Source organism: Podarcis melisellensis (assembly GCF_964234715.1).
Source record: "Podarcis melisellensis genome assembly, chromosome: 1".
In the NCBI taxonomy this organism is placed as follows: Eukaryota; Metazoa; Chordata; class Lepidosauria; order Squamata; family Lacertidae; genus Podarcis; species Podarcis melisellensis.
In genome coordinates this window covers 28,204,138-28,221,104 of record NC_138528.1, presented here as the reverse complement: position 1 = coordinate 28,221,104, position 16,967 = coordinate 28,204,138, and the positions used below count along the sequence as shown (strand labels likewise).

The 16,967-nt window shown below is 42.7% G+C and overlaps 1 protein-coding gene across 24 annotated transcripts in view; it reads left to right on the top strand.

Moving 5' to 3' along the window:
* The window catches only part of NRXN3 (neurexin 3), a 1,185,406-nt gene that overhangs the window by 546,959 nt on the left and 621,480 nt on the right, over nt 1-16,967 (top strand). For all 24 annotated transcript variants that reach the window (XM_081908656.1, XM_081908654.1, XM_081908650.1 and 21 more), the window contains one exon: nt 8,271-8,390. In XM_081908656.1, the coding sequence (XP_081764782.1) occupies nt 8,271-8,390 (120 nt within the window). The remainder of the gene's footprint in view (nt 1-8,270; nt 8,391-16,967) is intronic.

Below are 16,967 nucleotides of genomic sequence, written 5' to 3'. Positions count from 1 at the left end.
AAGTTTGTGCCCAGCTTCTTAAAGAGGAATCTAGTGATGGCATACCATACACAGTTATCAATGCATGTTGGGTAACAAAGACACTGAAGGTTGTGGATGGAGGAAAGTCCAAAGTTGAAGAGTAGAATGGACTGCAGGAGACTGGAGCTGGGCAAGATGGATTTCATTAATTAAAATCAGAGGAAAAGCAAAGTAAAGAAGGTAATTTAATGTTGGTGGCTAATGAATGAAGCCAAAAGTTGTTCCTAAGATGTTTAAATACTAACACCAGAAACCTTCTGTAATTGCTGTGCTGAGATGGTAAGCAGAATCAAAAACTGGGTTTCTTCTGTTGGAATGGGTTTTGGAAAAACTTAAAGATAAGGGTGGGAAGGACAAGTTTTTCATGTTCACCTAAGATTTTCATTAAGACTCTCCTGGGGTGCATCAAACATATTTTCTCTAGATAAACACACATGAAGACTGGCAAGCATGAAGATCCTTGTGTATGTATTGAAACCAAAAGGCAGAATTTAGATTATACTTGACCTTATCCAGTTACCATTTTGATTAATCATATTATAAGACTTGATAGAGATGACACAAAAGTCTAGACAACTAACAATTTTCCAGGAAAAGTCGGGGAGGGGGGGAAATGTACAGCAAAAAAAAAATAGCAATATAAGGAAACCCAAGAGGTACAATGATGGAAGTAATTAAATCTAATATGCTAAAATAATTTTTAACCAAAGATGAAGGAGGATACTAATCATAAAATGCAAGAAAATTATTACTATTACTAATAATTATACACTGCTTTGTCGAAGCAGTTGACAGGGAGTTAAGACAATAAAATCAAGAAAAAAATACAATCCTACTAAATGATGGAGAAAAAGAGAGAGATATTGGGATGCCAAGAAAGTCCCCATGATGTTGAAAAGGACTATCGAAGAAAAGAATCTCTTTCATTTCCCTGGTTCTGACATGATGAGTGATGCTGCTAACATGAAAGTAACAGATTCAAAGAAATATATATTTGGTTTCGGAACATGTGCCAAGAAGCCACGTTTGGCCAGATTCCCAGGTTTTCCCATCTTGTGTCCGTGCAATGATTTATCTGTTTGCGATGGACATAGATAATGATCTACACACAGGCTATATGCTATTTCCGATGTGTAAGTATGCTCTGTGTCTGAAATGGGTATTGCATGAGGTAGTCCTCAGAGCTGCAACTTGACCTAATTGGTCAGTTACATCTGAGCTGTTATATAGGCTTCACATTCAAAAACCCTACACAATACCTGCTGTCAAGACCACTGCCCTTCAGAGCATTTACAAATTTCCATTACGCTGTTTTAGGACCCTCACCTCTTTCCTATAAAATAGAGGAAATGTTTTTCTTCTTCTTCTGAGTCATTCTGAGTGCCAGACAGTGTCATGCAGAGGTACCTTAATTTCAGGAAACCAATCTTTGCTGTATAGGTTTGGATATCTGAGTCCACGTGGAAACTTGAAACTCCCTTGAGATCTGAGGGGCTGTTTTCTGTGCTGCTGTGACCTGGACGATGGGGAGGTCTGGTGGAGAAAGACTTGCCCACTATACCTTTCTAACACTCCTCATTTTAATTGCCTTCCTTTCTTCCTTCCTTCCTTCCTTCCTTCCTTCCTTCCTTCCTTCCTTCCTTCCTTCCTGTTTTCACTTCTGATGAGTGTTGTACACATCTCCTTTTTCTCACACACTTAACTCCCCTCTTTGCTTTCCTTGCAATTATAAGATCCAGACATATTCCCTTTTATGCGGTTCACTTTGCCATGGGAGGGGCATCCCAGCTTACTCATCCTTTTAGAGGCATGGCCTATGCAAAACTGTTATTGAGCGTTGTGAGGGGAAAGGGAGCAGAAAAAGGCAGGTATGTATCATTTTGTTGAATAGAGGGAGAAATCTGAAGTTTTATCTGGGGAATCATAACTAGACATTTTGAAACAAACACCTTTAGTTTCATCTACCCACCTGAGGACAGCCTGATTTTGATAAATGCTCATAAGCTTGTATAATGACCTGCCTCATTCTATTCTTGCTTATTTGGAAGTCAAACCACCAAGTTTGAATGTTGAAAAATACAACTGGGATCTGGAATTACCTTCCCTTACAGGGGTGTTCCTTTTAGGTCTTCTTGAGTCCAACCAGCCAGGAGTCACATTTTGGCTGACAACACAGTTCTGGGTGCTGCCCAAATCTGAGTATGTTACGATGTCATCAAGGGCAAAAAAACACTGATTTTGAATTATGACACTACTTTTTTGGACCAGTCACATTTATTTATTTATTTAACAAAATGTATATATCACTTGATTGCAATAAAATCTCTTAAGTGATTTACAAGAAACAATAAAATTATCAATAAAAAACTATTAAAACATTTAAAGATAATTAGAAATTTATGTGCCACTTGGGTGCGCCAATTTTTGACTTTGCATAGGGCGCCATATTATGAATGATTACCAAAATCTGCCCCTGATCACAGCATTATGTAGCAAATAAGTTCTGGGTATCAGCTAATTTTACTTAAGGCAAACAAAGCCAGTTATGTTATATAGCAAGTGTTAATTAAAACCCCCAAACCTTTTAGTTTGCCTCGGCTCTATCCATCAAAGTTTGCATCTTTGGTTAACCAAAGGCATGAACTTAACTTTCCTTATCTGTTGGAAGACACTTGTGCTTCCTTCCTCCTTATCATCACATTGCATAACAATCAAATGCACTCATAGACTGCTGAGTCACACTCCCGGGCCGAGGGAGGGGGTGTGGTGGGTGTGGACCGCCCCGTGTGTCACCACTGAGGGGGGTGACAAAATGCCGGGTGGCACTCACCACTGGGCCTGCAGCGTGCCTGAGCCACGCATCTCTCCTGGGAGAGACGTGGTGGCTTGGGCGTGCACAGGCCCCTGCTCTGCCCAAACGGTCCTCCCACTGCCTCCCTCCCCCCAGCTGTGGGGCGGCTGAGTGGGAGGAGGTAGGCAGACTCTGGAGGCCCTGCGGTGCACCCTACCCCTATGAGTGGCTTACCCCACCCCTGAGGGCGCTGCCCTAGGCGCCCTAGTGGCCTCCTCCACCACTGCATGCTCCATCCCTATTATTTACATTTTCCCAATCTTTAGAAAGTGCAAGGGACACCATATTTTTATAGGGTTTCATCCATTGATATGAGAGTGGAAAGTGAGTTTGTGCAATGGATCTTTCCCTTACCCTTCTCTCTCCTTTCAACACACACTACCTCCCAAAAAGATTCTCCCTTCAGAGATCAAGGTGGGTACTGACCAAATATTGTGCACTGTGTCATCCATGCCTGCAATGAGGCAGAGGGGAAAGGAAAGGCCAAAATCAGGTGGAGGAACTCCACCCACTTTTAGATAATTTCCCCTAAACACACATTGGAGACCTAGAAGACACAGCTCACTATGCAGGTCTGCTTCACCTTTTGGAGAGGCTTTTTTTGGGGGGGGGGAGGGTGCTGAGAGATGAGGTAAAGGCAACAATCCACTGAACAAGCTACCTTCCTCTTGTGCAATTTTGAAAACAGCCGATACCTGTATCAGAGGTAATAATGAATAGGCGAGGCTTTTCTGGGCCAGGAGAGGGAGTAATAGAAAAAGTTTCATTTGCTGATTTGGGTTGATAACATACCCATTAATGCACAGAGTCACTTCTCCTATCAAGTGCACATACTTTTGTAGGGATAATCGGTATAGACCGACAACTGTGCAGTAAATGCCAGTTATTCTAGGCTGACAATTGTTCACTGGTTATTATTTTCTACTTCATTTGTGTTGGGGGGAGGGGGCTTCTAGAGAGCCAGTTCGTTTTTCTTAAAATGTGAAAGAAAATCCCCTTAAACAGAAAGAAAGAGATTTGGAGGCAGAGGTGGGGGGGAGAGATTGGTTGGATGGATTTAAATGATAACAACCAAACACTCTTTTCATAAATTAAAACCTATAAACAGACTCATCTGAAATCTATACCGGTGATTGCACAATTAAGCGTTAAGATTTTAAAGCTTTATTAAGCAGGCAGGATCTTGTTAAATGGCACCAGAAATGCCATGAATAGAAATGAAGCTTATGACACCTTGTGGAGAGCTTGAGAAAGATGTTACTCAGTGCCAATTCTCATTCCCTGTGCACATAAATTATGTATCCTATCTCCATTGCTTCTGCCCTCAGCTGTTACCTGACGGGTCATGTGCATGAAAACAGACTTCTTTGGCATCTAAAGCCCTGGTGGGCTCCTCTTGCTTTCTCCTCCATAATCCTCATTCCCTGTGACATCCCCCTTGCCGTGGCCAAGATTCTAGTGTCACAGGCAGGGGAATTATGACATCAGCGAGGAACAGAAATAGCAGAAGAAAAATTCTCCACAAGAAGTCTAGTCCTCATGTGAAACTTCCTTGGGGAATGCCAAAGAGGTGAAGCGAGCACAATGCTCCAGAAGCTCAACTTCTGTCCATCAAACAGGCTGTAACTAAATAAAGCTGAGCCAGTTTGTATTTCCTGTTGTAAGTTAAAAGGCTCCAGCCTTAGAAAGGTGGCTCTGACCCATCTTGTAGCCCCTGGGACAGGGGGAAAAATGAAAACCCACTGTTTATTTCCCACTGTTTACTGCTGGACCAGAGCAAACAAGAATTGAGTTTTCTGTGGATTGGCCATTTGTTCCAATTCAGTGGTAAACAGTGGGTTTTCTTGGGGAAAGCTGCAGGACCTGTGCCTAGATGTCACAGAAGAAATCACAGGACAAAGGGAGGTGTGGATGAGCCCTCATTTAGGTTCACTTATTTCAGGCTTCCTCAAACTCAGCCCTCCAGATGTTTTTGCCCTACAACTCCCATGATCCCTAGCTAACAGGACCAGTGATCAGGGATGATGGGAGCTGTAGTCTCAAAACATCTGGAGGGCCGAGTTTGAGGAAGCCTGACTTAATTCAATGGGTTTTCTCTGAGAAGAATTTAATTGAAGTGAACCAGCTGGCAATAGTTGCTACCACTTAATTAAATTATGCATCCAGCTCCTTAAATAAAATAAAGGCCATGTGGATTTAATTTTAAGTTTGCAGAGTTGGTGTATTAAAGTACTAGCATAACAGTTACACTTAAATCAGAATAAAAGCTCAATAGAGACCTAACATAGTTTAACCTCGGCATAAGCTTTGCACAAGCAAATTAGGATGAATGCTCCATAAACAGGTTGCTTGGAGAAGCCCATAGTTCATATGAGTTTATGCCATCTTTACTCCGCAGCCCACCTCACATAATCCTCCCTTAAATCCCATTGAGTTGTGAAATTATAACTTGCAAGGTACTAGAAGGAAAGCTGATCTAGTAGGATGAATCTGAGGTGGAGTCTCGTTTAGATTATCTTTGGACACTGCTTCCTCTTGGTCAGTGGTGTCAGTGTGTATGAATGTGGCCGTTAACTCCCTAGTAGAGGAGCCATGGAGAAAATGCTCATGTCAATAGAATCCAGCCAGAGAATGCTTGCTTTGAGTTCAATCAAACAAAGTATTCCCCCATAAAAGAGAAACAGGTGTGTTGTTTGTGAAAAGCGGCAAGAGGGTAAAATCCAAAAGCTGCTTCTCCTGTAAGCCTGGAGCCTCCTTTTTTTGCTGCTGTCGTAGCCCATCTCCTTAGATGAAATCACTCACAGGCACTGTGTTTGTAAGATGGTAGCACTGCCGTTGCAGCTGGGCAGATGGTAGCACTGCCGTTGCCTCCAGGTGTTCCTGAGGCTTGTTACACAGCAGCTCAAATCCTGACAGAAGCTCTGGGTTTGTATCTCCCCCTGCCCCTGGTGCGTTAATATCCTGAACCACTCCCATCCTGCTGACGCCACTCAGGCCAGCCTGTTGCCTGTCTGAACAGAAGGATGCAAGCTAGATAGCCATACACAGGGAGGCTTAAAGTGAAAACAGTCGTGTTTCCCAGGCACTTGCATGCAAAAGGCTGATGTTTTCAAGCACAGCAGGACAACATGTTTCCCATTTTTGTTGCTTTGCTATGAGGTTGCTTTGAAGTGATGCCCTCGAGGAACACTGGAACATAGGGAGCTGCCTTATATTGTGTCAGAGCCTTCACCCATCCAGTTTAGTATTCACTACAGTGACTAACAGCTTCAGGAAGGAAATTGTTCACAGCCATACCTGGAGATGCTGGGGCTTGAACCTGGAACCTGGCATATGTTCTGTCATTAAGCTATGGCTTTTCCTGGGCTGGGGGACAAAAGGTATCTCCTTGTCAAGCAGACTTTAGCTAAGCGGGTCCCTTGTGGGATGGACTTTTTCATGTGGGGCACCTCTTCAAAGGAGGGGTAAACTCTGAAGTATCCCCCAGCTTGGATTTTAATCAGGTTCGCCTCTTTTTTGAGGGGAACATTCCGCAATATCCTCCCTCAAAAAGAACTTGTTCTTGGGCCTTAGCCCATTGAACTTCACCACAGCATTGTTCCTGTTGAGTGGAGTCAGTTTACCCAATGAGCTGACAGGTGTCAAATGAAAAATAGTCAAGTGGTTTTACTTGCATGTGTGAACCAGGTGAGGGGTTAGGCCTGGGAAGTCAGGTTTAGTTTTCCTCAGCACTGTCGGAACTCCTCTGCTTCTTCACAGCCCTGTAAGAAGCAGAATGTCAACGAGTAAAGTTCATCTCATTGTCCCTTCTGAACTCATCACTTGATAAATTTTCTTTGCCCTTGGCTGAAAAATAGTTTGCACAGGGGAAAGGATGGATCAAATGCCAGGAACTGAGATCCAGTAAAGGAGGCAAGTCCCTGCTTCCCACAGCCCCTTGCTTATTACAGCATGTTCCAGAGGCTACCTCAACTCCACAGAGCAGATTCTCAGGAGGTATGGGGGGAGGAGGAGTTGACTAAAACTGCCTCCCTCAGAACTGGTGAAAGTTTCTTCTGCCATTCCTCCAGTGAGAGTGTCCCACAAGCAGAATTCCACCCACTGGAACTCTGGATCCAGCCCATTAAGCTCTGCTGCACCTGCTTTTGTTTCAGCATTTTCTTGGTCAGTAGTATACCAGATGAATCCCTCTACTGTTCCTTTGATGGATATAAGAACATTGTTGAAAATACAGAAGTGTAAACTGCTGGGCGTTTTTCTTCTTCATTAGTTGATCCAAAATGCAACTCTCTGTTGATGGTCGTAAGGGAGAGTTCATTTTTTCTAGTCTTTCAGATCTGCTGAGTTTGGTAAAATAGCAAGACAAACTGTTTTGTGCATGGCAGATCTCACCTCCTTCCACAACAGTGAAGGAGGAAAAAAATCCCTTTGATTGATGGATCTCAGAGGATGCTGTTAATTCATTACACCCAGATGGCTCAGTGGCTTGGACCAAGTCAAAAAGTGTGTTCCTCATCCTGAAATCTCCACAGTTTTTGCTGTTGTATTTAAGGGAGAGGAACTGAAGCACAGTATTAAATAATAATGGGGAATTAACTTGATCTCCTATGGCAAATAAGCATAAAATCAGTGGTTCCTACCTGCAGTCTGCAACTGGATCCTCAAAATATGAGTGCACCCCCTTTGTTTCCTATGCAGTTCTGCCTGTGTGTGAACTAACCCAGTGACTAATCCCAATTTTTGTTTCTCATATTTCTGGTGCTGAAAATAAATTGCATTGATACAAAGGGTCAAGAGGCAGGGTCAAAGGCACCAACAAAGAGCAGGAGCTGACACTGTACCAGATCCTACCAAACATTTTCCTTTCAAAGACCAGCTGATAGGTCTTTGGATAAAGTGGACACTTACTAGAGAAATGAACTGTCAGTTCCCTTCTCCCTTTCCAACCTGCATTGAAGAAATGATTGGGAGTCCCAAACGACATCCCATCCCATCCTTGATGAAAAGCAATCACGAGGAGGCAAGTAATAGACAACTTGGAGAATCAGGCTGCATTGTTGAGAGAACTAGGATGATTATGGTGAATCTTGGCATGGTGGGGGAGGCAAACTTCATTTATTATAAGCATTTCTTCTGAGCCTGCCTAAGAGGGAATATGCTACCTTCCACACCTTCTTTCTGCTGCGTGCCACAGTTTTCTGTTTGTTGCTGAGTGTGCAATTCTCCATGTCTTCTGTGTGTCCTGGATTTCTGTTGCATGTCCATGGAATAGGGAAAAAAAAGTGTTTGGTTTCCTTTTCTTCTTTGGTGCATGACGACAATAAATAATGGTCTCGTATTATGACTCTTTTCCAATCGCTGCTCTTTCTTTCTTGCTTTCCTCACTATCCCATCTCAGGACCAAGCACCACTTGCCAAGAAGACTCCTGTGCCAACCAAGGCATCTGCATCCAGCAATGGGAAGGCTTCATTTGTGACTGTTCCATGACTTCCTACTCTGGGAACCAGTGCAATGATCGTGAGTACCAGCTTTTTATATGGGATTTTGCAAGGACCTAGAAGGCATTTGATGTCTGGTTTGGTAGCTTAACACTGGGTGTGAATCCTAATGTCGGAGCTGCCTCATCATCTTGCTAGGCAACTAGCTTTAAAAGCTAGATTACTTGAAGAAAGAGTAGGATAATTATTTTCCCTTTGATCTAATATGAAAGTGCTTGAGTGCATTCTGTTTTCATATTTAAAGACAAATGAAATGAAAGGGGGCTATTGATGTTCTTTTTATAGCATCCAGATGGAACTGTGTGTGCTAGACAGTAATCAGAGTTTTACTAAATGAAGTACATTAACTTCTTAAAAGTTTTCCAGCCACAGTGTCCGGTACTTAGTCTTGTCTTAAGTGGCTGCAAAAGCTGAAAAGGTATCAAATTGAACTCTTGCAGGCTTTCTGGTTCTGCAAATGATGTTCACAATTTCCTGTTGGTGATTGTGTGCTAAGGTGTCACTTGTTGGTAGACTTTGGCAGTAGTAGCCAGTGTGGTCGATATGCACTGTGGAACTGGTCTCCTGACACCAGCATCAGTGAAACTGTCTTAGACAGTGTTGGAGTGATGGACAGTTTGGATGCTCTGGTGGGAGTGCCTGTTTAGCTTCACCAGTGCATCTCTGCAGCCACGACCTGGTGCCTTCCCTTCCCTGCTCCAGTACCATCCAGGCAAGCTGCAGTGATGCTGGTTTTGGGAGGGTGGCTCCATGGTGCTGTTGCTACTGGACTTTGGTCCTGTGTTCATGTTCATCTTTGACATGGTAAAGTCACTGTGAAATGGATCTTCTGACTGCCCTTCTGTATAATGAGAATGAGTTTAGCATGTCCTGGAGATCCATTGAAAGCTAAACTCTCCCTACAGAACTCATAATGGCATTTAGAAGATGTATTCTTCAAGCAAAAATGACACATTAAAATCACCTTGTGGTGACTTTACCACATTCATGTTTAAGATGGGAACTGGGTGTTTCATGAGCCTACAAGGGTATATTCATCCTTTAGTCATTCAAATCTTGCTTTCAATTTGGTCACTCCAACTATCATGATATGGAGCACTACATTTATCTAGTCTTAATGTGGGGAAACCCAAGGTGTGTGTGGGGAAATCATTGGGAGAGCAGGAATTTGATGCTGATCCACAAATGCAGCAGGCGTGTGTGACACACTTTCCCCCTTGGGTGATACCATTTGGACTGCACATGAGATATCATTTGTTTGGATGCATTTCTTCTGCACCCTATCAAAAGAAACAAAACAAATTGCTTCACACATGTCAAAAATTGGCACACCAGAGAGAAACTTGGCCTAGAATTCTTTTTCCTCATAAGCTAGTTTTCTGTGCACACACATGTGTTCCCTGCATTGGGGAAAATTAAAACTTGCAATCTTCCAGGTGCTCTGTGAATTGATGCATGTATAGATAGCTAGTTCTAAAATCCCAATCAAATGCAGTGCAGCCAGATGTATATCAATAGGCACAGAATTATTCCCACTTTTGTCTTTTATGCAGAGATTCACAGCTCAATCATAGTTAGTAAATATGCCCTAAGCTCTGTCCTGAAACAGATGCCTTTTCTGGCTGTCCTCTTCCTTTCCCTTCCCCTAATTTTGTTTTGTTTTGTTTTTTAGCATGGCACTTATCTGCCCCACAGTTCCCCATGAGACACACTTCTTTGTCAATCATAGGCATGCTTCTTAGGAAACCACTTTACACAGAAAATGCAACCCTGGGACCTATGAAGCTGCATTTAAATAAGTGTTGTGGAGTGATCTAAAAGGGTTAGTGACATCATGCCCTTTCTGGGTTCTAATGAATTGGGCCACATGATTCCAAAGCACTACAGAACCCATTGGCACTAATGAATTCAGACAGACTTCAAATTGTCAGCAAGTTCATTTCTGAGTCTGTAATTAGAACTTCCTTAATGTTCAGGAATCAACAGATAGGGTGTCATATAGGGCAATTGGAGGGCAGATTGATGTGAGTGAAAGTGACTCTTCGTGGGGCTTCTTCTGATCCTTAAATTGTGCATCATAAGACACATGTTATGTATGCAGGCATCATGTAGAGAGGGCTGTAAGCATGCCTGTTTTCTAGAGAAGGTGCTAAAAGGACTATAAAGAAAATGTCACAGAAAAATGCTGGAAGGCACTGAAGTCCTTTATATTGGCCCTCCTGGCTGAAGGTCATCAAAGACCTGGTTCTGAAGAAAGGCTCCTGTCTTTAAAGAGCAATGTGTCAAAAGTGGCCCCACTCATACAAGGAAAAACAGATTTGAATTGTCAACAGCCAGGTGTCTTTTGCATTCTTGTGCTGGTGTTTTAGAAGTGGTTGTGGTAGGAGGATGTCTCCAAAAAGGAGCGAGAAAGGTAAGTTCCCAATGATCGCTCTAAACCTGTCGTGCTGAGATCTGCAAAAGGTATGTCCTTGGTTGTGTTATGCTTGCAAATGATTGTTTGGGACTAGACTTTTTGCAATGGCAGATTTCGTTCTTACAGTTCTCCAACACACTCTGGGGTGCATAGCATCTTTCCAATAATGTTGTACAAGTTCCTTGCTGTCCTGAGTGCCAGTGTGATCCAGATGCTAACAGGGGTGTATGTATTGTTAATTCGGCCAGAGTGGAAATGCTGTGCAAACACAGCTGGCAAGTAATATATTGTCAGGTAATTTGGGTCACAAAGGTTCTCATGTGTCCACAATAGGTCGTAAGATGATATAATATTGTGAGAAACTTCATAGTGCAGAAATGGATCCTTGTAAACTAGGCAGCCAAAAGTCACGGAGCCATCCAGCATAGTTGGTGATATTTTGTTCCACTAGCTTAGGCTTATTTAAACTGAATCTTGATGAATTACACTGAAAAATTTAGGGGCTTAGTATATTACATCTTCCTTCTCCTTCTCCCCTCACCCACATGTCTGAACTGCTGCCATGGAACAATTGCACTGGCCTCTGGTCAGAGATGCTTTGGTTTACTGCTGCAGTTTTCCTGACCTTGGAAGTTTCTGCAAGTCTCACCAGACCCTTTTAATTCTTCTTCCATGTGTGAATCCAGAAGGAGAAAGGCAGAAGAAATGAAGTAGCAGCAGGTAGCATGTGGATTAGCCCTGGGACATTAGCCAAAGTATAGTCTATCTAGGTACCCTTGGCACAGTTAGCTGCAACTTGCCCAATATCCCCTTTAGTGCAAAGACCAATGAAGTGCTGATTTGTGGCTTTATTGATGTGACATGAGATGTGTATTGGCTCAAGGAAAGCTTTTGTCTAATTTCACTGTTGATCCAGTGTGTGTTCTACATTACTTACCGATGCAAGTAAGTTATGAATATTTAAATAAAACTACTTAGAAATGGCAGTTAGATCACAGATGGATATGCCGTTTTTCTTCCTGTTGGCTATGACCATGTGGAGGCCTTTTAAAAACCACTCTTGCACCAATGACCAGGAGTTCCTGGCTTGCAGCAGGGTGCTTATGTGTAAACAGTAAAACACCAAACAGATGTCTGTTGCTACATCTGTCAGGTGGTCATTGATTAGTTTTCCTCCGTTTTTGTTGTTTCTGTGTATCTTCAAATTATAGGTTGCAATACATTATTGATTGGTATTGTTAAAACAGGTTTTTCGTTCAGCCAACAGGAAAAACAAATTGCGCCTCTCTTGAATGTGTGTCCACATACACTTCTAGGCTAGATTCCTTAATGTTAACTTTGTGGTGGGGTTGCAATGCCTGCATTTTCAGTTCCCATGTTGCACTGGTAATGTCTGGCGTTCTGCATCCCAAGGGTTATCCAAGTGGGTCAGCTTTTGCCTCCTTTTCAAACTGAGAAGGTGAATGTTCACAATTGTACCTTTTGCTATTGGGGCCAATTATATTGTGCCCGGGTGGGGTGGCCTCTGAAATTTCATTGCCAGTGCACTTTAGCTTGATTTGCTTAGCAAAAGCCCCCTTTTTGCCACTGTTTAATTACCACCCATTTATTTCTAATGTGCTCAATTTGTTACCTTACAGTTCAAAACAATATGCATGAAAGGGTTATGGGGTGCAGGAAATAAATCTACATGTATCATTAGCTGTTGATGTATAAACTTGTATGCTGCTAATTTTTACCTGGTAGTAGTCTTCAGTGCTGTTTGCAAACTCAGTGGAAAGACTTGGTATGTATATTTGAAAGTGACAGAATTCAAATTATGCAAATTGTAGCTCAGGAGACCAGGACACACCCTATCCTACTCTCTTCAATCTTGTTTGCTTCACATAGACTGTCTGCACCTCTCTTTTCACCAATCTGTGCCATTCCTGCAGCCTTGAAAAACGTTCTATCCTCATCCCTCTACTACTCCTCTGTATTCTACCTAGATAAGAAGCAAAAGTTAAAATGTGGCGTGGCTTTTATAGATCCCAGCAGCAGTATTGGAAGTGGCCTTTTGCTTCATATTTCCACTGGCTTTCATTCCCTTTCTCACATCCCAAGTCTTTGCAGCAGCCTTCATACAGAAGTGCGCTTTTGGTTTTTTGTAGCATCGCATGCCAAACAAGAGCAATGTCTTCCATTGTGGAAACCGTCCAAGGAGCTTTTAGGTTCCTCTCAGCAAGCACCGAAACACCTCTCAGCAACTGCAAAGCATCAGGCTGGGATGCAGACCAAGAGCTTGTATAGAAGGATATCCGCCTGACATATTGTTTTGTGTACTCCTCAGGGATACTGAATTAGCCCTGAAAATAATGAGAATCAACGTCAGAAGAGTTGGTTTCCAAATGTTTTGTGTCAGGTGTCCACAGAGAGAACCTGAGGGAAGCTCTCTAGAGCAGAGATGGGGGAACTTTTTCAGCCCAGGGGACACATTTCTTTGTGGGCAATTTTCTAGGCGCCGCATGCCATGGAGTGGTCAGAGGCAGAGGTGAATGTTAGTGAAGCAGCAGCTGCTTACCTTTGTCCAGTAGTCTGTATCTGAGCTATGCAAAAGTCAGAGGTTTTGACATACAGTGGTACCTCGCAAGACAAATGCCTCGCAAGACGAAAAATGCGCAAGACGAAAGGGTTTTTCGCTTTTTGCGTTGCTTCACAAGACGATTTCCCCTAGGGGCTTGCTTTGCAAGACGAAAACGTCTTGCGAGTTTGCTTCCTTTTTCTTAAAGCCGTTAATACCCAGCGAATCCGCGCTCCGCAACACGAAAAAATCGCTAGACGACACAACTCGCGGAACAAATTAATTTCGTCTTGCGAGGCACCACTGTATACCCCACACATCAGTGTAAGTGAGAAGCATTATCACAGCTGAATGACAGGTTCCAGACAGGCAAAGGTGCTTGAAAAAGCATGAAAAATGGCTGTGCAGGGACCTGGCCTTAAGGACAAGGGGTGTTTCCTGGAAGAGCCCTGAGGTCCAAATAGAGGCCTCATTTGCCCCCCCCCGGCCTGATATTCCCTAACAGTGATCTAAAGGATATCCTCCTCCCTCTCACCTGTTTTCCTCATGGTATAAGGCCACATCTATGTTTCAAATGTATATTGGCTGTATATTTGCCTGACTTGAAGAACTCTGGATTTGTTTGGTACCGAGAATTCTTTGTTACAGACTCGTTGCCCCTCTAGCAGAACTACAGTTTCTCAGGTTCCCTGGAGAAGAGAACGAGTTTGAAATCGGTTTAAATCTGTGGCATGAATATCCCCCGAGAGTCAGACTAAAGAGAGATACTTCCAAAGACACAGGAGGAATTGATTAATTTTAGGCTTTTCTTGTCTGCTCTGAATCTACACTCCTCATAGCCCATGTGTAGAAAGGAAGTTCCATTGAAATTATGATGACTTGAAGGGGGATATTTGTATTTTAGAATGAATGAGGAGCATTCTGTGAACCCATCTGCCCAACACAGCTAAGCTGGAGCTGGGGGTGTGGGGGACACATTTTACAAAATGCACCCTCCTCCATTCCAGCAATTTTTCAGCAAGGCTTGTGAAACCAAACAAAATAGTTCCCCTCACTGTGATTTAGCTGCATGGTGCCATTATGGCATTCTTGCTGCCCTCACTCTGATATGGCTTTGTGTGATTGTCACATAGCCAGATCTGATCAGCTCTGTGTCTTGCTTCCTGCATCTCCCATAATTATTTGGGATTAACTCACAAATACCATATTTTAAAAATGGCTTAGAAATGGCAAGGGGGTGGCTGATGAATCAGACAGCTGATGGAGTGCTAACCACACTCCTGCAGTACAGAATGACTGTTTTGCATTTAATATTTGATGTGTTGGAATTCTAATAAATACTGTTTTTTGTTTTGTTTTTTTAAATGACAAGTCAGGGAAAGAAGCAGCTGCAAACAGGTGGTGTTTTCTTTCCACTTCACTTTTATCTCCCAAATGTTGGTGGGTGAAAAATTTGTTGTGGCTCCACTTGGGCTTGATAAGTGAAATAAAATGCTAAAGACCTCTGTCCCTTCGGAGGAGCAAATTCTTCATCCTTTAGGGCAATAGAGGGTGACCTGTGGTGCTACCCATGTTTCTTGACCACACTTTCCATTTTCCTGAAACATTGGGCTTTCTGGAACAGATGGGATGTGGAGTGCAACATCCATTGGGAGGTAGGTTCCCCACTCCTGCATTAATTAATTAATTAATTAATTAATTAATTAATTAATTAATATCCCACCCCCTCCTCCCAAAGGAGCCTAAAACCAAGAAGGAATGTTCCCTAGATCCACACGAGATTGTAGTTGCGAAGCTGAAATGTAAGTTAATTTCCAAACATTGTCACTGTTAGCAACTTGGGGCTGTGTGAAATTTTCACAACAGCTCCCCACTCTGATAGACTTTTGCTATGCGTCAGTGTTTGAGTACGTGCAAATCTGATCCTTGTGCCTGAATTGTGCACTCCTCTTCCCTAGTAAAATCAACTGATTTCTCTCCTGCCTCTCCTGTCTATCAACTTGGCCAACATGGAAATGGCTAAGCTGATTGGAGTAATTTTTGTGACAGCTTGTTACGTGCAACATTTTGACACAAGAACTGCACTCATCCCCTGGTGGTATCGATGCCCATGTGAATCTGCAAACATGTGGATGCTGTGTCTGCATGTACAATGGTCTCATGCATCCACTGACATCAGTAGGATGGAAGCAAGTTCAGCAGTTATCTCTGAAGATCCCTTAGAAGCTTTATTTGATGGAGACAGTGTGGTGAGCTGAATAAATCCATACTACAAATAGAAACTTGTGTGTGTGTGTGTGTGTGTGAATGTTTCTTTTTTTAAAAAAAATGACAGAGGGAAGAAAAACAGAAGCAGGTTAAAAGGATAAGCCCAGGCCCATATTCTTGATTGTTATCCGACCTTCCTAATATGCTCATTATTGCCTCTCGTTGGAAGATGACTGCCTACTGATCTCCAGTGGAGTTTAGCTGTGCATGGAGACATATCTCAGCAATGTTACAAGCTTGTTATCCAGGGGCTGTTACAATAGGCTGATCTGTGGAGCATTGTGGAAAAACATGAAAATTTTAAACTCAGTTGTCTCAATAACAATTCCCGAGAGGAAGATTTAGGTGGGTTATTTAGACACTTCTGAAATAGACTTTATATCTCTGAGTGTGTTAAAGGAGCCGGAGGGATGTATGTGATTATTCTATGTGGAGTTGCTTCATATTACCCTAAAAAGAGCATTCTCCATCTGGAGATCCTTCATAAGGATCTTAGAATGTAACCTGATGTACCTGACTGATGATGCATGGAGGCCTTTGCAGTGCACTCCTTTGTCCTGTTGACACACCCTTGTTACATCCTCCGTTTCACAATCTGGCACAAATTCCACTGCTGACACTGGTTCAAATTGGGTAGTGGGGTGTGAATCCCCAGCCAAAGCCAGTCACCCATATTCCAGGCTATATTCTCCTCTTCTGCAGTTTCCCCCTACCAGCTATAGAACAACACTCACCGGATTGCCTAATATTTCACTTAGTGCAGCAAGCAAGTCTGTCACATGTCATTCTCTCTAGCCTGAGGCAGAGACCTGTATTGATTAAACGTGGCAGGTTTCCTTTATAACTCAGTTTTGATTTTCAGAAGCACTCTGTTCCTGGCATTAAAAATTGTGACACCCCGCCCTCTTAGCTTAAGCAATATAACCGTCATTGGTTGTGCTTTTGACATGGCTTTGATTAGATGGAGCTGGTGTGATTTGTGTAAATGCCAGTGTTTCATAGACAGTAATGTTAAAGAACTGCATAAGCAAGAGCAGGATTTTTCAAAGCTTACCCTCGTAGCTCTTTCATAAAATATACTGAAGGAAGCTCAACTGCTTTAATAATTATTCTTTTTCTTCCCAGTTGCCACCAGATGGCCCAGGAATTGAGTGATAGGAAGTTTCAACTAAACAGTTCCAAAACCTTTCACTCCTGCTGGGATTTCTCTTGTGACACTTTAAAGTTGGACCAGCAATCTGTTTGACTCATGGAGACATGTAGTTTTGCTAATTGCTATTTTGTTGGTACTGGAGAAGGTCAGGATGGTGGAACAGTTTTGATTTCTCTGCTTTTCAGTTGCCCAATCTTAA